Source organism: Pan troglodytes, chromosome 4 (genome assembly GCF_028858775.2).
Source record: "Pan troglodytes isolate AG18354 chromosome 4, NHGRI_mPanTro3-v2.0_pri, whole genome shotgun sequence".
Taxonomy (NCBI): domain Eukaryota; kingdom Metazoa; phylum Chordata; class Mammalia; order Primates; family Hominidae; genus Pan; species Pan troglodytes.
The window spans coordinates 146,201,973-146,229,336 of NC_072402.2; the positions used below are offsets into that span (position 1 = coordinate 146,201,973).

Consider the following 27,364-nt stretch of genomic DNA (forward strand, 5'->3'; position numbering starts at 1 on the left):
TGCATTTTTCACTGGCTCAAATGACCATGTAAAACCACACCAACTTTAACATATGTTTTTACATACAGAGATTGTCACTTACATTTGTATTGCAAACCATAATTGTACAAAGCCCTTGGACATCCATTATTTTGTTTTCTACTCACCACAAACCCTTGAGGTTGGTATGGTGAAAAGGAGTGTTACACATTTCCCCCAAACCCCACTTCCCAGACAATGTAGAAAACTTTAAATGACCATGGCACAGCCTATTCTAGAAGGTCAGTCTTTCCATTCTTAAGTTTGGATATGTTTGGTACAGGTAGGGCCTTAGCCTGTCAGCCTGGGATAGAGCTGAGGTAGGTCACAGGCCTAGGAAGCAGCGCAGGTGGCTGTTGTGTTAGCTGTTGTGTGAATGGTGATGTGACAGGCCAGGGATTGGTTGGTGGTTAGCCAACTGCCTGGCAGCAGGTGTTAGGAAAACTCAAAACCAAGAAGACAGGGCTTATGTAGCCAACAAAGAGAAAAGGTCAGTAGAGACATGGGATCCCAGAACATTGGCTCAGAGTGCTTCAAACACCTGGATAGCTCCCAGACCTGCTTTGAGTTTCTAAGAACCCCAGCTTTCCTCATTACTTCTATCTCCTGTACTCTGGCAGGAACTCTTGGCTACTTAAAATGGTCTTATCTACAAATATTGAGTTATAAGACCTTACACTTGTTTGCCTTTGCCTTAGAAGGAAGAACTAAATCTATCCCACCATAGGGATCCATAGGGGTGTCTTTCTAGGAAGGGAGGTCTTCTTGTCCCCTTCCTCAGACTGAGAGCTCTGTGTCACAACAGTTGGGGAACAAGTCTCAGAACTGCTTCTAAGCACAGCTTACTTCCATCGTTGGAAGCAGATGCCATTTGCTTATCCTAGCATGGCAAAACCCTGTCTACAAAGTGTATTTTATTTATTCTGCCATATACATCGAGGACAATGCTGAAGAGTCTTGATATGGCTGGCTGTGTCCCCTCCCAAATCTCATCTTGAATTGCAGTTCCCATAATCCCCATGTGTCGTGGGAGGGACCCAGTGGAAGGTAATTGAATCACAGAGGCAGTTACCCCCATGCTGCTTTTCTCATGATAATGTGTGAGTTCTCATGAGATCTGATAGTTTTATAAGAGGCTTTTCCCCCTTTTTCTAGGGACTTCTGCTTGCTGCTGCCAAGTGAAAAAGCATGTATTTACTTCCCGTTCTGCCATGATTGTAAGTTTCCTGAGGCCTCCCCAGCCCTGGAGAACTGTGAGTCAATTAAACCTGTTTCCTTTATAAATTACCCAGTCCTGGGTATGTCTTTATTAGCAGTGTGAAATGGACGAATACACTTCTTAAACATAATTTTTATTATTTTTGCAGCAACAATACCAGGAAACACAAATTTACATACTGCTCCACAGTAAAGTCTATTTGAATCTCCTGACTTAAAAAAAATCTGAGCTAAAGCTGGTTTAAGTACTATAGAAACAACGGGGTGATATGAAGATATGATGACTCCTTTTATAAACTAACTTCAAAATGTTAGCTTTTTTTATAGTCATCAACTCACTCTAATGCTGTACCACTGTGATCTTAACTTTGTTTAAACATCAATCCTTGTGCACACTGTGCTTAAATGAGTCTTGCCATAGCCTTTGGCCTACACCAAATAATAAAATGGTTCTGATCTGACTACACAAGATCTGCTGTCAAAAATGTCTTGCCTCCTCACCTGAACATTTCCCCAGTCCAAAAGCTCTGCTTGTCGTAGTGGCAGTCTGAGTCCTGGCACATTCTGAAGCCAGCTCTGCAGCATAAACAATAAGTTCCTACACGGGGGTTGTGTTTGTTTGGTCAGAGCTTTATCCACTAGGCTTGGTCATCAGCAGTTGGCTGGTTACAAATGCAGTCCTGAGACCAAATGGCTGGAATCCAATTATCCCAGCTTCCTGTCTGCATAACCATGCCAGGGAGGAACATAGTCATGTTTGCCTGCCTTGTCAGGCTCCTAGGATGCAAAGTATATCATTTGGAGAAAACTAACAAACAACAGATCCTCAGATATTTTGATGGAGAGGCAGTATGGTGTGGAAAGAGGACACATTGGTCCAGAATGCAAAATCTCTGGCGCTAGTCCACATTCCACCTCTTCCTGGCTCAGTATCTAACTCTTCATTTCTCCAAGCTTCATTTTCTCATGTATCAGAGGGAGATCATAACAGCAACAACAGGGTGGTTGGGAGCTTCTAGTGAGATGATGTACGTGAAAGAGCTTTGAAAATTATAATGATGATAATGGTGATGGTGATGACAATAGCAATGATAGCTGACAGTTATTGAGAACCTATTGTGAGAAGGGCACTGTCCTATTTGTTTGATGGTCACTATCTTATTTAATATTCACAAGTGTTTTTGAATAACTGATGACAGTGGTAATGATGCTATTAATAAAGATAGCTAACATTTCTTAAATATTTACTATATATAAGCCTCCTTTTTCAGCATTTTAAGCATATTAACATATGCAGCTTCCCATCATGTAAAATAAGTGCTATTATCATCTCTACTTGACATATGAGGAAAATTAGATACAGAAGTTTGGCAATTTGCTCAAGATCATACTGACGGTAAGAGGCCATAAGGATTCAAATGCAGGCATTCTGACTATAGAATAGGAGTTGCCAACTTTTTTAGAGTTAGCAAACTTTTTCTGTGAAGGGCTAGATGTAAGTATTTTAGGCCTTGAAGCCACATAGAGTCTTTGTTACATATTCTTTTTTGCTTTCCTTGTTTTCCTGTTTGATTGTTGTTATTTGTTTTTATACCCCTTTACAAATGCAGAAAACATTTTTAGCTCAAGGATCACACAAAAAAACACACATATGGCTGAACTTGGCCCACAGAGCTGTAGTTTGCTAACTCTTGCTCTAGAAGTAATTTCTTTTTTTTGAGATGGAGTCTCGTTCTGTTGCCCAGGCTAGATTGCAGTGGCAAAATCTCAGCTCACTGCAACATCCACCTCCCAGATTCAAGCGATTTTCCTGCCTCAGCCTCCCAAGTAGCTGGGATTACAGGCACCCACCACCATGACCAGCTAATTTTTGTATTTTTAGTAGAGACGGGGTTTCACCATGTTGACCAGGCTGGTCTTGAACTCCTGACCTCAAATGATCTGCTCCCTTCAGCATCCCAAAGTGCTGGGATTACAGGCATGAGCCACTGTGGGCCCAGCCTCTAAAAGTAATTTCTATTTTACAGATAAGAAAACTAAAGATCAAAAGCTTCAGGAATTTAACTAAGGCCATTCAATAAGTGCTGAAATCAGGATCTGAATCCAGTTTTGCTTACTTTCAAAAATTGTGTCAACCCACACTACACTGTCTCCGTGTATGCTGTTAAAATGTAGGATATTATTACCGAGTTAGGGATACTGTACTTTCTCCAGTCAATTTTCAAATTGAATATAGTTTCTCCTCTTGGAACAGACTTGGGGGCCAGATAGCAGGCTGAGAGCTAGCTGAACCCATGCCTAGTACAATGCCTGACACATAGCAGGCATATAATACATAACTCCCTGTTGAGTGAAATAATTCTGATTTCTGATTGAATTCAATCATTCCCCAATATCTCAGCCATTTCCCCAGACTCTTCTGTATTTTGCATTTGAATCATGCCTTCCTTATAAAGGAAGGCAATAATATATTCCTTAATCCAGTTTCTAGGGAACCTGGAACAATTTATGAGATAATTTCCATAGAACTATGTGGAGGAAAGAAAGATGTTATACGTAGAAATATTATTTTTACAATGAGTCATTGTGCTCACAAAAATGGCGCTAGAAGACTGTACTTATGACTTCTAAATAAATACATCACTAACCACAGGCAGGAAAATAGGGAGAACCTAGTGACTTTATTATAATCACTATTGTTGTATCCACCAATACAGTTTCACATTAAAGCAGGGATTTTAATTGTTATTTAACCTTGGATTTTTATTTCAGGGAATAAATGAACTTCTTAGAAACGTGGCAAAAATTGTGTGCATATGTCCAGATTTTTAGGGAAAAGATCATGGATTTCATCAGACTCTCAAAAGGATTTATTATGCCCTAAATGTTAGCACTACAGTAGAATTGTTTCAGTGTAGTTTACCTTTGATGAGAAAAAGGGAAACACGAAAAGTTGCTGGTGTGTGGTGATCAGTACTAGGTTTTCCAGGTGTCCTTGTCCGTGTGATGCTTTCTTATACTCTCGGGATACTCACAAAGGGTCCCACTCACCAGTTTCCCACTGGCATAGGTGTCTGGGTCTGCAAACCGGTCTGGAAGATTAATCACAGTCCAGGCTGGCCACAGTGACCAGCATTCAGAGCACCCAACAGGGTATATGCAACCACAGAAGGTGGCAATACAGAGTCTCTTCCATTTTATCTTCAGCCCCAAGATCAGGCCCATAGAGACTGGCATAACAAGCCCTGAGTCTATTATTGTGCATTACTAGCACTTAGCACAATGCCTGGCACACAGTGGGTGTCTCCTTAAAGTTTGTTTAAATGAAAACAAGCAAAATGGTGAAATTGACAGCATTTTTTCCTTACATTCCTGAGATGGTTAATAAGGTTGTTTCATTTCTGTTATCTCCTGAGATACTCTATCTATATGGACCCACGTGTCTTTGCCAATTAGAGAATGACTTTTACCTTGTCCTGTTTTTTGCTGGTGGTGCTGGTGATGTTGGTGTTGGTATTATTGTTTAGTTTTATGTGGAGATAGCTAATTTGGATGCTTCTCTTTTGTATGTAGGCCTGAGAACACCCAGGGAGATTATGGTTGTTGCCCCAGGGAACTATGTCCTGTGGAAAAATGTATTAAACAGGTCAGGGTAGGCTCCATTAGGTTTCATAGACAAGGTAGTCAATGAACTTGGCCTTGGTTTTAACTGGCAGGCGATGGAAGAAAAGCATGGTTAGCAGGGAGAAGTTGCACACAGCCTGAGAGCTGAAATAGGAAGTGGGAGTTGGCCCAGTTTTACTTATTGTACTCTGAATTGGGCACTGTGTTGTAGGAGTGGATGACATATTGATGAGAAACTGGGCACTACTACATAAAGTTTTTGAGTAGAGTTGCTGAATATAGAACATTTTAGGAGGGCATAACTTTATTTTTTCTTTTTGTATTTATTGTTGTGTGTGTATGTGTGATTTTAAAAACATCAGCCTGATGGAATGTCCAGATGTAGAGGGAAAAAAGGTAGAAGAGGCCTGGAGCGGTGGCTCGTGCCTGTTATCCAAGCACTTTGGGAGGCCGAGGGGGGTGGATCACAAGGCCAGGAGATCGAGACCATCCTGACTAACATGGTGAAACCCCGTCTCTACTAAAAATACAAAAAATTAGCTGGGTGTGGTTGTGGGCGCCTGTAGTCCCAGCTACTCGGGAGGCTGAGGCAGGAGAATGGCGTGAACCCGGGAGGCAGAGGTTGCATGCAGTGAGCCGAGATCGCGCCACTGCATTCCAGACTGGGCAACAGAGCGAGACTCCATCTCAAAAAAAAAAAAAAAAAAAAGAGGTAGAAGATAGCCGTAGTTGTCCTCATATGAAGTGGTGAGCAGTGAAAGACTACATAAGTTGTATCAAAGTAAGAGAATTTGAAGAATAAATGTAAGAGACTTGGAAGATTGGAAAATAAAAAATGACTTCCTACCTGGAATATTAGACAATCAGTAATAATAACAGTAATATCTTGAATTTGTTGCCCAGTCCTACATATTTTAGAATATAGTATCTTAATGAACCTCACTGGTCTTACTACTTTTTGCCTGGCTTTCTGTTTTTTGTGACTAGATATTTCTCACCTATTAACATAATCACTATCGGTGTTTGTTCAGTGGCCACTGAACAAAATTGATTTATGTATCTCTCCTCTAACAGTGCAAAAACACTTGTCAAGTGAATGAATAAAATTTGGTGAGGTAGTCTAGGGCATCTGTTTCATGAGAAAGCTGAGACCCAGAAGGTAAGTGGCTTGCCAGAATTTACCCAGCTAGTGAGCGGCAAAATGCAAGGTGGAATCACAATCCATGTCTTTTTTTCCCCATTATTCAGTAAAATCATCAGCTGTAATAGGAAGGTCTGAATAGCAAAGAAATGCCAGGAAATTAGAGAATAAATAGAGAATGCTCTCCACCGAGACGGCTACTATTAGATGAGACAGAATTCAAGAATGATTTTGGCCTTTTAGTCTTACAAGTTCAGTGTTTCCAGATGGTTCTGTGCTGAGGAGAGGAGATGCAATAATAAGAGTGACCCTGATAAGAGTACCCTTTCCTAGTTCCTTCCACTGACTCATATCCCTTGACCAACTGCCCACTCTCTAGCTGGCTGGGACAAGAGGTCCCACCAGAAATGGTGTCTCTGCTCAGCGAGCCAAGGCCTTTTAACTTGAAGTTACAGAACCCTGGCTTGGGTTCTCTTTCACAAAGCCTTAGTAGCTGATGACTCACGATCTTCCCAGCGGCAAGTTACTGAGAATGATAAAAAGCGATCGCTATAAGGCTTTGGAGAAAGAATGTGGGGTGGTGTGGGGGAGCTGATCTTTATCCTGGCCAAGAATTTCATCATTAAGCAGTGGCATATGGGTCCCTATTTGTACCCTATTGACAGGAAGGCCATATACTGATGATTGCCATGCTAATTCAGGGGACCAATGCCGGAATGAAATGACGTAACCCCCCTAATGACATTCAATATGGAGAAAGACTAAATTGAAATTAAATTATCTGATCTCGACCAAGTTTTTAAAAGTACAGATAATGTCTGCCCTTTCATTCAGGACTCCAGACCAATTTAAATGACTATTCATCCACGCTACTAGACTACCCTCACGTATTGTAAAATATCTTCTAATTTCAGAGGGAGTGTCTCTTTAAAGTTTGGTGGCATTACTTCTGTCTCTCACCTTCTAGGCAGCCAGAAAATTAGAGCATGGATTCTCAACATAGACAGATCTAGGTTTGTAGCCTGGCTCTGCTCTTTATAACTTGCATGACCTTTGGTTAGAAACGTAGTCTCGGCGGGTGGATTACCTAAGGTCAGGAGTTCAAGACCAGCCTGGGCAACACGGTGAAACTCCATCTCTATCAAAATACAAAAAATTAGAATTAGCCGGGTGTGGAGGCGTGTGCCTGTAATCCCAGCTACTCGGGAGGCTGAGGCGGAGAATTGCTGGAACCCGGGAGGCGGAGGTTGCAGTGAGCCGAGATGGCACCACTGCACTCCAGCCTGGATGACAGAGTGAGACTCCTTCTCCAAAAAAAAAAAAGTAGTCTCCTTAGGCCTCATTTTACTTACCCATAAAATGGGCATTATATACAATAATAATAAAAACAATAATAGAAACTACCAATTATCTCCCTGGCAGTGTGTTAATTGCTATCATAATTTTATTTAAATTACACAACCTCATGAGTTAGGTAGTGTTAATACCTCTATTTTTAGCAATACAGAAACTGAAGCTCAGAGAAATTAATTAAGGTGTCTGAAGAAGCAAATTTGCAAATTGGGAAGCAGGGATTCAATCCAGTCAAAACTTTTTATGAGAATTAAATGTTACCAAATATGTGAAGTGTTTAGGTAGTCCTGACTATCTTATATGCTCAATAAAGTTGCATCCTTTTACTGTCTTAGAAGGTGAAGTGAGACTCTTGCTTGGGAGACACATTAATTGGAGAGGATTAAGAGGCATATTAGGAGTGTCATAACAAGACACTGAATGACAAGTAGATACCATTTTCCATGCGTGCAGATTATGTTTCTTCTGTGACTCCACAGCCAAATCCTTTACCATCTCCATCTTCTCCTGAATAGTCCTCTTAGCCTTTGCCTTCTCAGATTAGACAACTGGCACAGAAACAATCACTGCCTGCCACTTCCACCACTTCCCCGCTCCTGGTTTCTCAACAACCCTTTCCATATGACTCCACATACTGCTTCTGAATTTCAAATGTCATGAAATTCAGAGTAATAATAGTAACAGCTACACTTCAGTGAGAGCTTACTGTATGCCAGAGACTGTGTGCCACTATTTATATGCTTTAACCCACTGACGCCTCATCACACTGGGTGGGGAATGTGCTATCATTATCCCCTTGCAAAGAAGAAACTGAAGCTCAAAGAGTTGAGGAACTTGCTTGTGTCACACATTCAGTAACTGGTAGACTCTAGATCTCAACTTATGTCCATCTAATGTCAAAGCCCAAGCTCCTAACCAAAGACAGTTTCTCAATTTACAAATGGCAAAACTTTAGGCAGAAAGGTGCAGAGACATTCCCAGCCACACAGCAAATTAGAAAGGATGCTGCTGAAAAATCTGACATTTTATGACATCTTTCAAAGATGCTTTGTTACACTCTAGCCTGAATAACTCTCACTGGGTCCATTCTACATCTCTGGCTCAGTTCACGCTTCATTTGCTCTATGTTGTCTCAATAAATGCCATTATTGGTGAAATGGAGGCCAATGTCCTCTAAGATTACACAATGTCAAGTAACTCACAAAACTTCAGTCCGCTTCATCACAACTTTCTATAAATACAAAACTTTAAGCTTAAACCCTTTTTCAATAGACAGGACCAAAAGAGAAAATAAACTTGCCGTAACTCGGTGATATAACGGTATTTTAAAACTCTAATCTTTCTGCCACTTGAAAGAGGTGTGATAAACATCTTGATTTTATTCAAAACTGTCACAGAAAGAGTTTTCTCTTATCAGAAGGCTGCAGCTTTTGAAGTGGGTGGAGTACTAATGGCAGAGCAGCACTGAGATTTGGGACTGAAGGGGCAAAGTGGGCTGGTACAGTGGAGATGCCGTAACAATGAAAAGCTTCACATTCTTCCAAACAAATATATCCAATGAATTTATTTGATAACTTCAGTGCACAAAAACCTGTGTTGGGCACTAAGAAAAAAAAATGAGCAATAAGAATTGGCCACAGTCCTCAAGGAGCTCAAAATCTGGTAGGAGAGATCAAAAAGAACATAATTAATGAACCACACTGAAAAGCATATCAAAATGTCACGGGAGAAGAACAAATAAAGTGTTTGGAGATTGGAATAGGTCAAAAACCTCATGCAGTCCTGGAGGCTGGAAAAGACTTCAGGTAGGAGGTGGTATTTGAAATACACTATGTAAGAGGTGCCAGGGGAAGCATGCCCAGTGGAAAGAACAGCAGGAGTAGTAGCTGAATGTGCAAATCCAAAGAGTTGAGCTTATTCTGGAAGAAAAACTCTAACAGTGGACTTACAGAAAGTATTGGTAGGCTATGAGGAGTCCTTGAGGGATTTTTATTGGGGAAATGGCATGCTGAAACTTATGTTTTAGAGCCTAATTCCCCAATCCAGATGAAAGATAATGTCAGTTGTAGAAAGGATGATGTCAGTAAGGATAGAGATAAGGAAATGCATGAGAAAGTCTACTGATTACATAGCCAGATTGATTTCCACTCATTTCTGATAAAATAATTTTTATCAAGAATCACTTTCTGGCTGGCCAATAATTGGCTTTTCCTTCCAATTAGATGCTATTTGGAACTAGCTAAATTGAAATCAATGAAGACCTACTGTATAAATGCATCTTTGTTTGCAGACAGCCAAAACTCCACGGAGAAAAAAAGGGGCAAAGGGGAAAAGTGCACAAGAAGAGAATCCATCCATTTCAAGGATTGTTCTTGCTGCTAACAAGACCAGGCCTCAGGTGGATCAAGTCCCCTTAGATTTGGTGGAACCTGGTCTCCATTTCCAGCTGCAGGTAATTTCTGCATCCTTGGAAAAATTCCAGATTAACTTCTCTGACGTACAGCCTGGTTTTCTGATCCCTGTGATAGGAAAATGATACTTACCTTAACAGGGTTAAATGAGGTGTCTCATGTAAAATGCTTTCACCAAGGCTGACATGTAGTAACTGGTAAATGGCACCAAAGCTACTGAATTATGATCAGCCTTTACTTATTTCTCTGATCCCATCTCCTACCACTTTTTTTTCGCATTAATTAGGCTGTACTGGCTATGTCAAGCACATTCCTGCCCTAGTGCATTTGTATTTGCCTTTCCCTTTGCCTGACTTGATATTCCCTCAGATCAAATATATGCCTGACTCCTTAGAATGCTTGTCCCCTGTCACAGAGCTCACCTCCTCCATCTAACCTTCCCTAACTACTTCATCTAAAACACCCCCTTGCCCATCTCTACTTTTTATTCTCTTTATAGCACATATCAGTATCTAAACTTGCCTTATTCATGTACATGTGTCTCCTTGTTTATTTTCTAGTTTCTGACAAGAGAGAGTAGAGACCTTGTCCGGTTTCTTTATTAGTAGACTTCTGGCAAGAGACCCTGCCTCATAGTCGGTGTTCAGAAAATCTCTTTTTCTCTGAATGCCATAGTGCTATTGAGAGAATTAAACTATAGCAAATAGAAATCACCTAGCGCACAGTAAGTGCTAAATCAATACTAGTCTCTTCCCCTTAAATGAATCTAGAGATGCTCCAACATGGAACTAGGTGATTTGTAAAGAAATCAAGAAAGAGGACATTCTCCCAAGGGTAGGTTAGTTTGGAGGTGGATTCTGCAGGAGGTTCTGGGGTCTGGTAGCAGGTACTTCACAGCCGGTGAAGGCTTAGGTCTTCATTCTAGGAAGGAAGTTTCAGGAGACAGTGTGCTTTCTGAATGGAGGAAGAGATTTTCTAACGGGGAGGTGTGATTCTGAGGAAATGATTGTCACCTGGAAAAAATAGTTCATGGCAGTATTATGAACACCGCCTCAGAAAAGCTAAGGACAGGAGGTAAACAAGCACCGGCACAGAGGGTATTCCCTGGTCCAGCGATTGGGCTTTAGGCTCCCAAGAACATTCCATCCAGGGCATAGATTATAATAACCAGAGATGGGGGATCCAGACCTACCTATTCCCCATCCTGCTTGAATCTTTTATGTGATGGAATTCCAGGTAGATTTGTGTATGAAGAAAGGATTCTGATGTGTAAACCTAATTCTTGTCCACCCCTGGCATTTTATATGTGAGAAGACAGGTCCCAAGAGGTAAACAAAAGAGCTAAGTCTATTTTACTCTGGACATTACACTGTCTCCTGACTGCTGACAGGGTTCATTCCATTGTTCCACACCCAGAAGAGATGGGACCTAGATTTCATTACACATAACCTGGGCCTAAGGGAGACGAACTCCAGGCTCTTGGATGGCTCGTGACATGTCCCCTCCAGTTTTTTTTTTCTAAAGGCTTCAGCAGGGATGCACATGCTTAACCTCAATCCAAGACCTCCAGATATACATTGTCACACTGCCTTAAATGCCTCCTCGTGGTTTGTGCTCTGAGAGTAGCTGGACAGGATCCCCATCCTCTGCTCATGAGGTGACCATGTCATAGAGGTCTGTCTTATTGCTGGAGGCCTTGATGAAGGTGACAGACAGGCAGACAGGTAGAATCTGGTAAAATCACATTATCTAGGGGCCCGAGGCTACTAGCTTTCCTTTGAGGGGAACCTGGTACTGGAGACAGAAAATTCTCTAGCTTCAAATGACATAGCTACTGGAGAATGCCCTGGGATCTTGGAGGTTACCGAGAAGCTCCACAAGACTGAGGCATGGGAGTTGACTTTGGCATTTTATTGCATATTCAAAATTCAGTTATTAGTTTTCAGACGCATTTTTCCTTGAATATATAATTTATATAAACATGTACAGAATGCACTCATATAAACATATGTATAATTTATCAATAAATATATCAATTAAAAAATCTATGTAGGCTCCAATTTTTTCCATAACACATTTCTGGGAACTGCATCAAAAAGTAGATGATCATAAAGCCAAAGATGCTTTCCATGTAAACAAAGTTAGAATCAAGGATTCTAGGACCTTCAAAGCCTTAGCTTCAAATAAATCATAGCTATAACTAACAATCTCATAAACCAAAAACACAACCATCATTACAATTTGTAATCCTTTGAAATTAGAGAATTAAGTTTCATGTTCTATGTGGTGGGCACACATGTACTTTATATGTTGATCACACAAGGGATCTCAGTGCATTATAAACTGTATAAGTGGCCCCTTTGTAATTCTACTTTATTAAAAATGTAAATAAAATTAAGTTGTTAGCTAAAATAGCATTAAACCACAATTAACAATCATATACATAGACTATCAGATGAGGAAAATTTTCAAAAGTTATCAGGTTCAATATCTTAGTTGACTCTTTATGTAGTATTCATGCTAGTTGGTCATAGTCTGGTCCACGTTTGATTTTTTTCATAGGATTTGTATATATATAATTTATAGCATGGGGACGATTTTGATGGTCCAAGTATTTTCTTCTTCAAATATATTTTTTCATAGTGAACAGACATTTGAATCTTATTCCATGTGACTTTGAAGTTATATGAGAAGTTACGCTCATTATTATCAAAATTAGCCTGTAGTCCCCTACTTTGTGAATAACCAAATCCTTTTAAATGAGTTTCTGTGATTCATAAATTCATGTGTTGGGCAACCGGAAATGACCAAATTAGGATGGGTGGATTTGGAAGAATTAATATCCAAAGGGTGCTTCTACAATTCCTAGAATTTTATTTATTTGTTTATTTAGTGAGATGGAGTCTCACTCTATTGCCCAGGCTGAAGTGCAGTCGTGCAATCTCAGCTTAATGCAGCCTCTGCCTCATGGATTTAAGCAATTCTCCTGCCTCAGTCTCCCAAGTAGTTGGGACTACAGGCAGATGCCACCATACTCGGCTAATTTTTGTAGCTTTAGTAGAGATCAAATTTCACCATGTTGGCCAGGCTCGAACTCCTGACCTCAAGTGATTCTCCCACCTGGGCCTCCCAAAGTGCTGGGAATACAGGAAGAATTAATACCCAAGGGGTTCTCCTAGAATATTATTTTTTTAACAAGGCTCTGGTTTGGCATTTACCTTCCTGCGAACTTTGCCCTGGGCATTTCTTTGCCTGTTTCTTTATCAACATAGAAACTTACTCTCTTAAGTTGGTTTACCTCCCGGTAAATAAATTCATAGTCCTTGAGTGCTCAGGCACATCCACAGTAATCCAAAACGCCCAAAGTAATGATAAATATGTGGAATGGCATTTTATGATTTACAGAATGTTTTCACAAAAAAATTATCTTATTTATCTCCACAACAACTTTGTGAAGTAGGCAAGAGAGATTCTCTCTGAGGTCTGAGACATTCAGGAATTAGTTCAATTTGCTTAATAAGTCAGCAATGGACCCAGTGCACGTGCTGCCTCTGTGCTGTACTCCTCCCACCAATGTGCTCATGCAGGCAATGGGTGGGTGTGTGGGCAGCCACAGCAGATTGGTTGGGTCTCATCATCAGGTCCAGAGCCATGGGGCCCAGAAGCTGGCTGCTCCCTTCTTCATATTAGAAAAGCACCTCAAAATGGTGCTTGCCTCCTAATGGTGGTTGCTGAGCCTAGTGATGGCAGGGGAACAATGACTTGAAAAATCAAAGGGGATTGGTCCAGCCACAGAGTCAGAGTCAGGGTGTAAGTTAGAATTTAAATAAAGTTTCTTCATATGTGACAAGAATGGTTCCCTGGTTCAATCTGCTTCATTGATCAGGGAGAATCCCAGTCTACACAAAGAGCATTTCAGCATGGAGAGATATTTCTCACGAATTCTGAATAGCATTTCTCTTTCAGAGGCTATTTTCCTTCCCTAAAACATGACTTTCTCCCCAACAGAATTAAGTCTTCGTAGGACAGAGAGGCTTTTTTTTTTTTCTTTTTCTTTTTGGCATTTGGATGGTTTGGTCAATCTTCTCTTCCTTATTCCAAAGTTTCTTCCTGTCGGTTTCAGTTCCAGAACTAAAGTAAACAACAATGGAAACAATAACTGACACCTTATAAGCAATAAGAAAAAAAGAGTATGATAAATAATCCTGAGATGCTATTAAACCACAGCCAAGATCAAAGTCAGAATCTCACATGGCTCTGGGTTTGGCATTTACCTTCCCGGGACTTCTGCTATGGGGCATTCGCAAGAGCCACTGACTCAGCTTTGAATAAAAGACATCCAGATTAATCTGAAGGACAAAGCTGGAAAGGTCAGGGGTCTAAAAGGCCCAAATGAGGAGGGTCGTTCCTTTGAAACAAAGCCAAAAGGCAGGCCGGCCATGGCTTCTCGAGGTAGCAGACGGCTATAGCAGCATACTGTTGTCTTAGAAACAGAAAGAAAACTTAAAGATCCTCTAGTCCAAGCTTGAGTGCACAGATGTGGAAAGTGGGGTCCAGAGATGAAAGAACACTATTCAAGATCTCACAGCTTGTTTGCAGCACAGCCAGGGCGGCAATTTGGGTCCTCTGGCTTCAAGTACAGCATTGCCTCGGCATCCCCAGTGCTGCTGGATCCTGCCCTCCTGCACCTTGGGGGAGCTGCAGGGGAAAATGAGTTTCCCCAGTGTGAACTTCCAACAGTTATCTCCTTTGGCAGCAACAAAGCCAGATTGAAGGGTTTCAAAATGATATCACAAGTTCATGGGAAAGATCCTGAAGCCTAATAAACACCTACGATGTTGCTAGCCCTGCCCAAGGCTCTTTAGAAGACGTCCCGTTCTAGCCCAGCAGGAGAGCGAGCATCTCAGGGCAGACACGCCAGCGGCCAGGACACCAGGAGGAAGCTATCTGTCTTCAGCTTCCCTCCAGAGTTGCTGTGGAGACCATTTTCCTCTGACAGATCTCTGACCCTGTGTCTTCCATGGAAAATAAATGGAGCATGTCCTGAAGAGGAGGACAGACATTGGACATAAGGAAGAGCAAGTGGACGTCTGGGACTGACAAGGGGGCCAACCAAGAGGATGCACGTTTGGACCCAGACACAGGGAGAAAAGTGTGTTAGCGTCTGGCACAGAACAGGGCGAAGAAGAGGCAGGGGATAGCTTGAACATGGCTGTGACGGACGTGACCAAGCAAGTAAGCAAGACAGGAGCGACGCCTCTGGCTAAGACAGGAACAGAGAGGAGTATTTTGTTGATATCTGGAAGCCCACACAGCAAAGAAGGCGTATTTGGAGACATCAGTGACCGAGATAGGACGCAGCAAGCTATCGTGCTTAGAACGTGAGTGAGACAGATCAGACACAGTGAGTGACGGGAACATGTCAGAGACACCAGAGACCACGCGGCAAAAGCAGAGAATCTGGGAAGAGGGAGTGTTGGGAAATAAAAAGTGAACAAGGAGGCCATTATGTCCCCTGACTCCCTCCAGCGCCACCTGCTGGAATCTCAGAGGAAAAGCCCAGCGAGCACCGGGTTCCTGCACTGGCGGACGGAAAGCCTCAGGTGAAGAGAATACCGGGTGCAGTCGCGCACAAGCAGCAGCTTAGGACCTGGCCCTCTTTCGGAGGCATGGCTGTCTTCTGGGTCATTGTCCCAGGGGCCTAAGTGTCACTGGGCTGAGCAGCCACCAAAGGAGAAGTTGCTGGCGGGTGACACTGACTCTCCCACTGGCCACCACACTCCACTGCATCCCTAGAGAGAGGAGAAGATTACAGAACCTCAGAATTGGAAAGGATGTTGCAGATCATCTCCTGAAAGAGCCCACCTGCATGGCAGGAACACTCTGTGCCATGCAGATGAGTAGCTATTTGGCTTCTACTTAGGAATTTCCATTGACAGGCCAGTCCATATTAATTTTGGGCAATAATAGCTATTAGAAATAGCCCATTAATGTTCAGCCAAAATCGGTGTCCATATGGCTTCTACCTGATGGACCTATTACGCCTATCAGGCCCCCTCAACATTGTGCCCTCTACCGATTATATCCTCCAAGTTTTCTCTACTCCAAGCTACACATTCCGATTTTCTTTAATAGTTCATTATATATTATAGTTTCCAGATTATTCCCCATAATGGGCACTGTCCTTTGAACACCTCTCTTGAATTATGGTACTAGGAAAGTGCACAAATTTTCGCAGGGAGCCTGACTTACATCATGTGCTTTTCATCATCAATTGGGTTTATTTCTATGAATGTAGTCAAATTCAGTTCATTTCTAAAAATGGTAATAAGTTATTGGCGTATATTGAGCTTGCTGCCAACTTTGATCGTTTTTGATACAACAACTGTCAATTCCTGAGGTTCTTTATTACATTGCTGCCTAGTTGATTTTATTTATTTATTTATTTATTTGAGCCAAAATATAAACCATCACATTTTACTCAGTTAAACTTTGTTATATCGGTTTGGTATCACTTTAGTCAGCTGAGATCATTCTAAATCATAGCAATTTTAACATTCAAGATATGATTATTTAGCACCCACTCAAACTAGACCTTAAGTTTTTTGCAAGCACATAGGAAGATCAAATAATCTACAATGGTAGATATTTCAGTTTAGTGTCATCTGCCTTTTAGTTTTTCAGGCAAGGTAAAAAATGTTGAGCAAGATAAAACAGAGAATCATAGTTACCCCAAGACAGGCTTCCTTGCAGTCAAACATCTAATGCTCAATGTGCCTGAGAATGGACCCGCTCTGGCAGGCTTTGTCCAATACCTTGCTAAAATGTCTCTGTCAAACAGAAAATCTGTCCTAGCAGATAAAGAAATTATTTGGCATGAATTATTATACAACAGTGAATCTTACTTACACAAGCTATGAGTCTATGGTTTCTGGAGATTAGCTTTAGTGTTTCTTGAAAAATTGGGGCAATATTTACTATCTCCAGGCTTCCACCTATTCCCCAGTCCTAGAAGAAGATCATTCGGACTTGTTAGCAACAAGTTTTTTTAAGCCCCTGAGATATGACACATCTTGGCTCAGAGACAGTTAAATGCTTTCCATCAATCCTGGACAGCAACTTTCTCCCTAAAATGTTCTCTTCTTTCCAGTTGGAAGTCTATTCTTATTACAGCAGAATATGCAAGATTTCTTCCCTAAATAATGAAATCTAACTATTTCTGGGTTAGATCTGAACATAGCTCTGAACATAGCTTTTGTTCATCCTTGATTCATCCTTGGTTATATGTTCCTTCCTCCAGATTTTCCACATGCCATTTTAAAGTGTAAACTCTCTAGATAACTCAAGATGTGCCCTCAGGCCTTTACATACTCCCTTACATTTTTATCTGTCTTATTCATTGAATATATCTATTTAGAGATAAAACAATGAATGAAAAAGAAGGAATGAAGGTTAAAAAGGAAGCAAGGAGAGAAGGAAGAAAGGGAAGGAGGAAGGAAGGAAGAAGGAAAGGAAGGAAAGAAGGAAGGGAAAGAGGGAGGGAAGAAAGAAAATAAGAATTTCTCATCTCTCATTGGCCAAATCCCCTTTGTATCATATTTGTTATTATTGTCATTATTAGCAACGATAAAAACAACCACCTATTAGTGCAGCACTGGTGTGCCAGGCATTGGGCTGAATGCAGTATGTGCCTTAATTCATGTATTACACCCATTTAACAGGCAAGGAAACTGAGCTTCAGGGAGCATAAGTAATTTGCCCAAGTATACACAGTTAATAAATGACAGGGTCAGACCTTACATTTAAGTCATTTTTGACACCAGCATCTGTGCTAGTAACTGTTCTACTGTATTGTCATTCATCATTTTGACAACTACCACTATGGATACAGTATTTAGGTCTTGCTGTCTCTAGCATTTCTTTGTCCCACTATGGCAGACTCCTGGGTGAAATGAATATGTACAGAGGTGCATGTTATAAATGTTCCACCTGTGAGAAACCTGCAGTGTGATGTGGCATCTCCATTTATTGCAACACAATATGACTGTGACACTAACATGAGACTCTTTCCTGCTAACTCCATCTGACCATTAAAGAAGAGTCATTGCCAAGTGGAACCCAATGTTTTCTGTGACGTAGAACTAGGGAGACTAGGTGTAAAGGGGGAAAAAATCCTGTGAAGGTAGGAGGAAAGTCCGGAAGACAAAGAGAGGGGCTACATGAATAAACATAATAAAGAATGAGGGGTGAGGATAAAAGACAAGGCGAAAAGATCAGAGCTAAAGAAAGCCATGTGGTTGGGCATGTGGAAGGCTCCAGAGCAATTGGAGAGAGGAAGAGGTTCTTTGAGAAATGTTTCCGAAGGGCTACATCGGCTCTCTCTTTCTCTCCCTCTCTATCTATCTTTGACATTGGCAAACTCAGCTTCAATATATTGGCTCTCTTGTACAATTCTTTTAGAGATTTAAATAAAGATTGAAAATACTCTAGTATTGCTATTTGATGTCTAATGCCAGGTTACATCAATATAGCTCTGGCCATGGAGAAAAGACAATGGCCCAGCATCTAACTCCATGAAGGACTCACAACGTCTCTCTCTCAGCAGGACGAATGGGAATGTGAGAATAATGACAGAGTGATCTTATGGTCAGTTGGCTCATAGCCGCAGTTCTCATTGTTATATTTACATAATTGTTCACAGTTAGCAGTTTAGTGTCATCTGCCTTTTAGGCCTTCATGCATGATAAAAAAAAAATGTGGTACATTTTACTGTACCATAAGAGACGTCCTTCCTGTGCAATAAGATCATCCTCAGTGCACATGGCTTTGACACTCAGGAAGCCCCTTTCACTCCCAGCTAGAAGGTCACCTTACTAATTCAGAGAAGAAAGCAGCAGAGTGTAGCAACCAGAAGACAGGGACCTGGGTTCTAATGCCTTTGGAGCCTCCAGTTGAGTGACTCTGGATGACTTTGCCCCTTTCCTGTGCCTCACTTTTCCCATTTGTTAAATGAAGGGGAGGATAATCTGTAAGATCCTTTGCAGCTCTGACATTCTGATTCTATGAGTAGCTGGGATGGTGGGTGACAGAGACAGGCCTTCTGATTGGGTACCAGCTGTGTGTGGGACTGTTCTCCAAAGCTGTGGGTAATTGCTTCAAATTTGGCTTTTAATATTCTATTGTTAGTATCTGATACTTTATATTCCATGTGGAGGGAAGAGGTTTCACTGGAAACACAGGGAGGGTAATTTTGGATTTGTATTAAAGAATCTGAAAGACCTCAATTTCGGAATCTGTGAAATTACATTGCAAAGCTGTTAAATGTATTTGGGTAGGATAGGATAGGGTGGGGCTGAGATGCCACAACTTAAAATGCAGCGAGATCACAACTGTCTCTCCTCAAACATATGTTTGATCAAAAACATTGGCAGAGCCACTCAAAATCCCTGATGCAAAACATCATTTAAAAAGAATCTTTCTCCAATATTTTAACGGATGAGTTTTTAAAATGCAGTTTCTTGTTGTAATCGTTTTGGTAAAATCCCTGACAATTTACAAAGCATTGTCATATCTTTTTTCACATTTAATCTTCAATGCAAATCTGTAAGGCAAGAAGGTACAGAGTCTTGTTTCCATGTTAGAGGAAGAGGAAAGTGTAATGTAGGGGCATGGATTGATCGATGGGTAATGGTGGATCTAGTGCTATAACTCAGGTATTTTGCCCTCCAAATCAAGAATTCTGCCCATTTGGAAACATGGAAATCATTTATGTGGTGGGAAGTTTTATAACGAAGTTATTAGCAGTTAATGAAACCTACTTACAATTACTTGTTCTCTGGAAGAAAGAATAGGAGGAGGAAGAAGGAGAAGAGGAGGAGGAAGAAGGAGAAGAGGAGGAAGAAGAAAAGGAGGAGGAGGAGGAGGAGGAGGAGGAGAATCACTTGCTAAGTCATCTTTCTCAAAGGTCCAGAGGCTATGTGCATGAGAACTATATTGGGTACTTGTATAAAATACAGATTCCCAGGATCCACACCAGACCTTTGACAGCGAGGGTAGGAGGGCAGGAGTGAGGCAGAGAGAGCGGCAATCTGCATTTTAAAAAACTGCTCTCAGCTGATTCTTACGCACACAGGTGTATGAGATTTCCCTCCAGCCATTCTATTCATACCAGAGAGCGAGCTTAGAGATAGAGACAGTAGAGAGAGCGAGCTTAGAGATAGGCAGTAGAGAGAAATCACAGGCAGGTCAGAGGGGCCAGAGATAGAAGTCCCTGCTCCCAAAGGGAAAGGAATGGAAACAATAAAATAAAACATACATTTCAGCAAAGTGGACAAGGAAGTATTTATTGGTTTTCATCACATTGAAGATAAACAGATGAGAAAAGACTTGGTGATTATGAAAATGAGAAAGCAAAAAATGTAAAGAGATGCACAGAGCAATGTTTTTTTAGGTGCTTTTCGTGTGATGAGAAATAGAATTCTTGGGTATTGTTAGCTGATAAAAACTGAGTTGTCTATAAACCGTGAGGCACATAGATTTGTAATAAGTTATCAGCAAGTTTGCTTATTAAAAGTCCATTTCTTAAATTGTCTGTAGATACACTATCAACCAGAATTCTACTAAGGCTAGAAGATCAAGTGTTTCCCAAACATAGGATGTGTTCTGTGAGTGACATCTCAGAGAATGGGCACAGCATTAAATAATCTGAATGACAGCAAGGGGATGCAAACTATTCATTCAGTCATTCTGACTCAGTGTGGTCCTGCTCTGGTTTAACAAGTCTCTAATACCTAACAAACACAGTGCAGGCGTCAGGCTCAAAGCCTTTGGCAAAAAAACAGGATAAAGCTAAATTTTAATAACTTTGTTTTACTTTCATTGCATTTGTATTAAAAATCATCTTCTCTATATAGTTTTGCATTTAAGGTCACAATACAGAGTTTCCTTTACAAATATGTTTATTTAGATTTAAAACGTATTTAAAGAAAAATAGTAAATAAATAATAGCATGGCATGGGTAGAGTGGTGATATGATTAAAAAAAATCATGAAAGTAGCATGCAAGTTACAAAAGCCCCTATCAGACAGATGAGAAAACTAAATTGCAGAAAGCATAGTGTCTTGGCAAGGACATAAAGCAATGCATCTGCAGGGCATGACATCTAGGATCTTTCTTTCTACTGTGTTTTGAAGCTTGCAGAAAGCTGAGCTTTCATAGTTTGGGATGTTAACATTGTGGCCTCTGGACAAAATGTATTCCCAAGGGCCCTTTAATCTCATCACCAGTCTCAGATATGTCCATGTTTCAATACACCAAAGTGCAAGATCAAATCAGGTGTGGCTGATTCTAATCCCTATGTACTTCTTTCCCTATTTCCCAATATGCGCATAGAACTAAGAGGTCAAATCAATATCCTTTCATGACTTTTTCCATTGTTTACCACAGTTCCTAAATGGCAAATAAAAGGATTGAAACTCTGAATCTTTGGGAGTCAGACTATCTACCTGCTTTTTCTATAGTATTCCAATATAAAAGGACCTAAAATATCTAGGAGAAAATACCTTAAAAGTACGTTTTAAACACAGCCAATATTTACTGAATGTTTATTATGTGTCAACTACTGTGCTAAGAAATTCATGGATTATTTCATATAAACTTCACAATAATCCTATCACATGGGTTTTATTATTTGCAGGCTCTGGCTGAGTGGAATGAATCCTAGTAACTTTCCCCAGGTAGATTATCTAGAGAGTGGTGGGGTCAGGATCTGAACTCAGAGCCTGATTGAAACAACATCACTAAATTTGCACCTTCATGGAACAGGCATTCTCAACCCCTAAACAGTGCTCTTGAGAAGCTGCCCATGTGAGTGACAGTGAGTCAGGTACATAAAGAATACTTAAGATACTGAGGGATAAGCTGAGCTTCCTAAAGAAGGGCAAGCGGGTGGTAAGATAGCCCAGAGACTGAGGAGAAAGTGGGGCAGGAAAGTTTAGAGAACTCCTATTGGAACTGTGCCTAGAAGAATGAGTAGTCTTGTGCCAGGCTGGAAAGTGAGACAGCATTCAAGGCAGCAGAGATGATCCAGAGACAATATAATTCGCTATTTGTTTGGGAAAAGCTGACCAATCTTGTATGTTTATTGCACGAAGAGTTAGGTCAGGGGAGCTGGGCTGCAGCGGGGAGAGTTGAGGGAAATGAGCTGCAACACCAGATTGGATCAGGCCAAGAAGGGTTTCATATACCCTTCCCTCTCTGCCCACTGCAAGTCCTACTGTACTGCTCAAGGTTATCCTATTACAACCCAATCCAGCTGGCATTTGCAGTTTAAAATCCCACATGTCTGAATGGCCTTTCCATCTTCCTGAGTGATAAACACGAAGCAGCTTCTCCCTTTATGGCTATATTATATACATAGTCCCAAAAGAAAACCAGAGGCAGAGAAAATAATTTATAATTTGCAACTCTGTCAAGGAAAGAGCATCCTAAAATCACCAAAATGTGTGAATAGCCTTTCAGTTCAATTCTAGAACTCACCCTTTTGGAAAATCATGCAAATGTATATATACATATACATGTATATATATAATATATAATATACATGTATATATATAATATATAATATACATGTATATATATAATATATAATATACATGTATATATATAATATATAATATACATGTATATATATAATATATATATATAATATATAATATATATATATAATATATAATATACATATACATATATATGTATGTGTGTGTGTATATATATACATATATATATGTATATATATCCTGATCAGTAAATATATCCAATATTTTTTCCAAATGCAATCTCAGGCATCAAATTAGCTGTTTACCACTAAGCATCTATGGAGATATTTCTCCTTTGGAAATGTCTACATTTTCTACCAACCCCAGATTGCCAAAGATTCAGTAAAGGAAAGCAGAATGGCCCCCTAAAATTGACAGTATCATTTCTGACATATGTCTTCTCATTAGTAATATTTCCAGAAATTCTCCAGCTTCAACCAAACAAAATGTTACACTGGCTGAAATAGAGTTTGCTGTCCCCTACACTTAACTGCACTGTGGGACGATGCTTATGATTTTGTAACTCACAGAATCACAAAAAAAGGGGCTGAGAACGTGTTATTCAATCTACTCACCTCTTCCCCAGAAATGTTGACTAATGAACATTCAGTTCTTCCAGTTACTGATATTCGGTCAATCAACACTTTTAATTGACTGATGGTCATCCAATTTTCTCCTTCAACTTTACTAGGAACTCCCTAGTAAGGCAATCCATTCCATTTTGTGCTGAAATACATGTTCTTATAACCTCAATCCTTTGTTTCTTACCTCTCTCCCTCACATTATGCAGAAGAAGTCGAATTCCTGTTTCCTCTAACAGCCCTTTAAATATATAAAAACAATAATTATGACCTAAAACCTCTTTGCTCTAAGCTCAGCATCCCCAGTTCCTTCTACTGTTATTTATATGTCATAAATTCTGTAGAGAAAATCATGGCATTTACCCTCTTCTGAACATACTCCAGCTTGTCAATTCCCGGTATAAGATGAAGCTTTTATCATTTCCATGGACCAGGTACCTGCACATTGCACCATGGACTAAACACACATTTACATGGGAATATGGTTTTCCAGTGGGTATCTCAGTGTGCTTTGGAGGAGATTTCTTCCTGAACAGCTGCTCTGACTAAATTGGGAGGTCTGTGTCCTCGCCAAGTACATGCTGTAAGAGAACAAGCTCCTAGAGCCTGCCTAGTGGAAAGGGCTTATCTGCAAAGTTACTGCCGGTACTCTAACCACAGAAGTTCAGGACCCTTCCTCCTAGAAACCGTATCAGTTGCCTTCTACGGCGCTATTTTTTTTTTTTTTTTTTTTTGGTCTTGCCTTAAGAATGTATGAGGATTAAAAGGAGCCAAATGGTGCAGGGGCTGAACCTCCTGGTACTGTTGAAAGACCTCTCCTGCTGTCCTTGGCAGTGGCAAGGAAGTTCTCTGTTGTAAAGCTCAGAGGACTAGTTTAAAGCAGGGTTTCTTAACCTCGGCACTATCTGGAAATCTGGGGCCAGGAAATTCTTTGCTCTGGGGTGTTCCACGCATTGTCGGATGATTAGCAGCATCCCTGGCCTCCACCCGCTATATACCAATAGTATTCCCACGTTGTGACAACCAAAAATGCCTCCAGATATTGCCAAATGTTCTCTGGTAAACAAGATCATTCCTGATAAAGAACTACTGGTTTAAACCCACACAATCTCAGTGATCTAAGACATGCAGCTAGATCTAAACTTAAAGCATTATCTAATTCAACTTCCTCATTTTATTGGTGTTGGGGCAGGTAATGACTTCCTGATGATCACTAAGGGATTAGAAGACAGACCTCCTGCTCTTTCCAGGACACTAGCGGTTGTTAACCCTGCTGCGCACTCAAGCTCCTAAAATAAATGGATTTCTGCTTCCCAACCAGACCCAATTAAAATGGAATCTCTATAAGCAGAGCTCAGGCTCAGGTATTGCTTAAGAGGCCCCAGGTGGCTGTAATGTGCAGCCAGGGTTGAAGGCCAGGGCACCACATCACACTGCCTCTATCTTTGACCTCAAATAAACCATGTTGGGCATTTCTGGAGCTGAGTGTTGTTTGGGGGCTTGCCCTGCAGGGTGGCATGCATAATCCCTTTTTACTGCGAGCGCTGATCTCTGAGGGCTGGTACACAGAACCTCGACACCCTGACAGTGGGTGCACCTACGGAGCAAAAGGGGGAAAACAAACACACACGGAATGTGCTCAACTTGTTTGACATGGCTAGTATATTTTATGTTGGGTCAAAGAAATGCCTACAGGTAATTTAAAATCCAGAAGGTATATTCAAAATAACAGCCCCAACTGTTCAGCACAGGGCATGATGTACCCAGGAAACAAGTCTTGTCTCATGTTGCTTAAACAATTATTTATAAACAGTGTGATTAATTTATTTCTGGCTTTTCTTCTAGTAGAGGAGCCCTGCATCCCTTGTTTCAGGAGAAGTGTTTAGAACATGGAGATTTCTATTGACTCATTTCTTAAGAAATTCTTATCAGGAAGCTGAGAAAATAACTGGAGACCTGGAGGAAGATGTTTTACCAAGATATGAATGATGCTATGCAAATACTTATGATAACAATGTAGCAGTTTCCACTGATTGAGTGCTTTCTGTGTAATAGGAACTGGCATATCCCGGAACGGATGTTATCAATTTAACCTTAACAAAAGCCCCATGAAATGGGTTCTAATATTATGTCCATTTTACAGATGAAGAAAAAAGCTTGGAGATGTTTGGTCAAACACTTAAGGTCATATTGACACTAAATGGTAGATCTCAGACAGGACTGAAACCCAGGTGGGCCAGATTCCAGCACCTGCAGCCATGGCACTGTGCTGGGTGGGATGGCCCTTTGATTACGTACCAATGGTCGCCTTCCACCAAGCCAGAAGCTGGAACTTTTCCTGAATAGTAAGTCTCAATGGAAGGGATAATGTTTCAGCCTCAACACATTAGCCTAGAAGTGGGCATCCTGGAGAGAAGCTTAGGCCACCCGATTAACACATTTCTGAAAAGCAGGTACATTTTGCAAAAAGCACTAACTTTTCTAATCCTGAGTATTTGATGAGACCATTGGTGTTCTTTTGAAGTTTTTATTCTCGCTATTTTCCTGGTGTGATCTCAACAAGAACAGTGTTTTCTGAAAGATTACTTCATGTTGTGATGGGGACCAAGGCCGGCTTTGTGGGTATGTGACCAGTGCATATACAGGAATCCAGACCTAGGTTTAATGCTCTGCTGTTGCCATCTTGAAATTCTTAATAACTTTATTCTTGAATTTGTGAATATTAGTAGAATGTGTATGTATCAAAAAGTGAAATAAAAGCAGTTGAGTTAGTTTTCTGCACTACTCTGGTAAAAACAAAATACTTAAGTGTGTATGAACTACCTACCATGATCTGTATAATTTTGATAATTCCACATACAAGTTAAATGCTCTTTTATTTACATTTGAAGTTGGCATTGCACAATGTAAAAGTGATTGATAAATTTATTCATGTATCAATGATAAATGAATGATAAATTTATTCATGTATCAATGATAAATGAATGACAAATTGGTGCTAATAATTTTAAAAATTTCTTAACTAAAACAAAGGTAATTAGCAAGTAAAAAAACCAAGACAAGTTGGGAGGGAGTGAATGAAAAAAAAAGAAAGGCTTTAAATTTTAATACCTTTAAGAACACTTTTTCCTGCCATTTGAACAAGTTGCTTGTATTTTTATTTTGCATTTGGCCAGCAAATTATGTAGTCTGCCCTGGTAGGGGTTAATGGAGACAAAGGAAGGTCATCCTCATCCATCTTTGATTTACCCAGATTAAGTCTGTTTTGGCTCAAAACAATGAGGTAAACGTTGAATATAATTGTAACCTCTAAAGTTCAAGGTAAAGGCCATAAGATGGCTTTTAAATGTCAAACAACTTTCCGACATTAGCAGAAACCTCTGAGGATCCAAACTAAGTCAACTCTAAATCATTTCCTCATCCATGGGTAAAAATCTTCCAATTCACAGTGTGAAAACCTTTATTTAAAAGGGGAATTCTGATGTGCTGAAGTCAAAATTTAACAAGTGGTTTCACTGTGAACAAACAACTGTTTCAGTTATGGAATTAATACATATTTTTTAAAGTGGTGGAAGCTTATTCTGGCATGCACAGTCCAGATGAACAATGAAGTATAAGAACATGTGTTTATTTAACAAATATATTAATTGAGCAATTTCTGCACCATGGGGAAATTTTAGGGAATAAAATTAACATGGTACCTGCCCTCATAGACTGGCAGTCTGGCTGGACAGACAGATAATAAACAAGTTAACAACAACAAAAAATATATGGTAAGTTATCATAGTTGTTATTTATAAAGGAAATAACAAGGGGCTGTAACCCGGATTATTTTTTCTTCTGCTGTGTTTTGCCTCTTACTCATTCTCTTTGCCTCTTACTCATTTTCACTTTTTTTCTATGTTTACATTTTCTCCTCTATTGATTTCATATAGAAATCTGAATACACTAATGTCGTATATGGAAATGTTAAAGATTTATATGGCACATCCAATAGAATTGGTTGATTAGTTTTTGAGCGTTGCTGATAACAAGAGTTAGTGAGTCTGAGAGAAAGTTGTATTGCCTCCTTCCAGAGAGAAGGCACATATAGCTCTGGAGATGCTTGGTCAAACAAACTTTTTACAATCATGAGAATTTTCTACATTTATATCTAAGCCAAGAGCCACTCACCACATGTGGCTTATGAACACTTGGAATATAACTAGTGTGACTAAAAAACTGAGTTTTTAGTTGTGTTTCATTTTGGTTAAATTAAAACTTAAATAGTCATGTGTGGCTAGTGGTTGCCCTATTGGACAACACAGATCTAGAGATCTCAAGTCAATGGACAGCCTGTTTATCACAGGGATTAACAGTGGATGATGGAGGATGATAGCCAAGAACCAAGTTAGATAGGCAATAAGTTCTTTGGAAAGTGCT

At 40.3% G+C, this 27,364-nt stretch overlaps 1 protein-coding gene and 1 long non-coding RNA gene across 6 annotated transcripts in view; one reads left to right on the plus strand and one right to left on the minus strand.

The window, feature by feature from the left end:
* Nucleotides 1–27,364, minus strand: part of HTR4 (5-hydroxytryptamine receptor 4) — a 210,245-nt gene that overhangs the window by 25,573 nt on the left and 157,308 nt on the right. Inside the window, exons 7-8 of one of the 5 annotated variants that reach the window (XR_010157366.1) lie at nt 22,937–23,183; nt 13,770–15,557 (exon numbers count right to left, since the gene is read on the minus strand). The exons of 1 other annotated variant lie outside the window; for it this stretch is intronic. Coding sequence is in view for 3 of the 4 variants with exons in the window: in XM_001162258.7 (XP_001162258.1) it covers nt 15,467–15,557; nt 16,497–16,616 (211 nt within the window). In the remaining variant the exon portion in view is untranslated. Of the gene's footprint in view, nt 1–13,769; nt 15,558–16,496; nt 16,617–22,936; nt 23,184–27,364 lie in introns of those variants that run through there. 3 more of the 5 variants (XM_001162258.7, XM_001162339.8, XM_063811579.1) reach the window with 3 other exon arrangements.
* LOC129144028 (uncharacterized) overlaps nt 1–27,364 on the plus strand; it is a 108,124-nt gene that overhangs the window by 15,958 nt on the left and 64,802 nt on the right. The window contains exon 2 of the long non-coding RNA XR_008548106.2: nt 1,174–1,271. This is a non-coding gene — a long non-coding RNA (uncharacterized LOC129144028). The remainder of the gene's footprint in view (nt 1–1,173; nt 1,272–27,364) is intronic.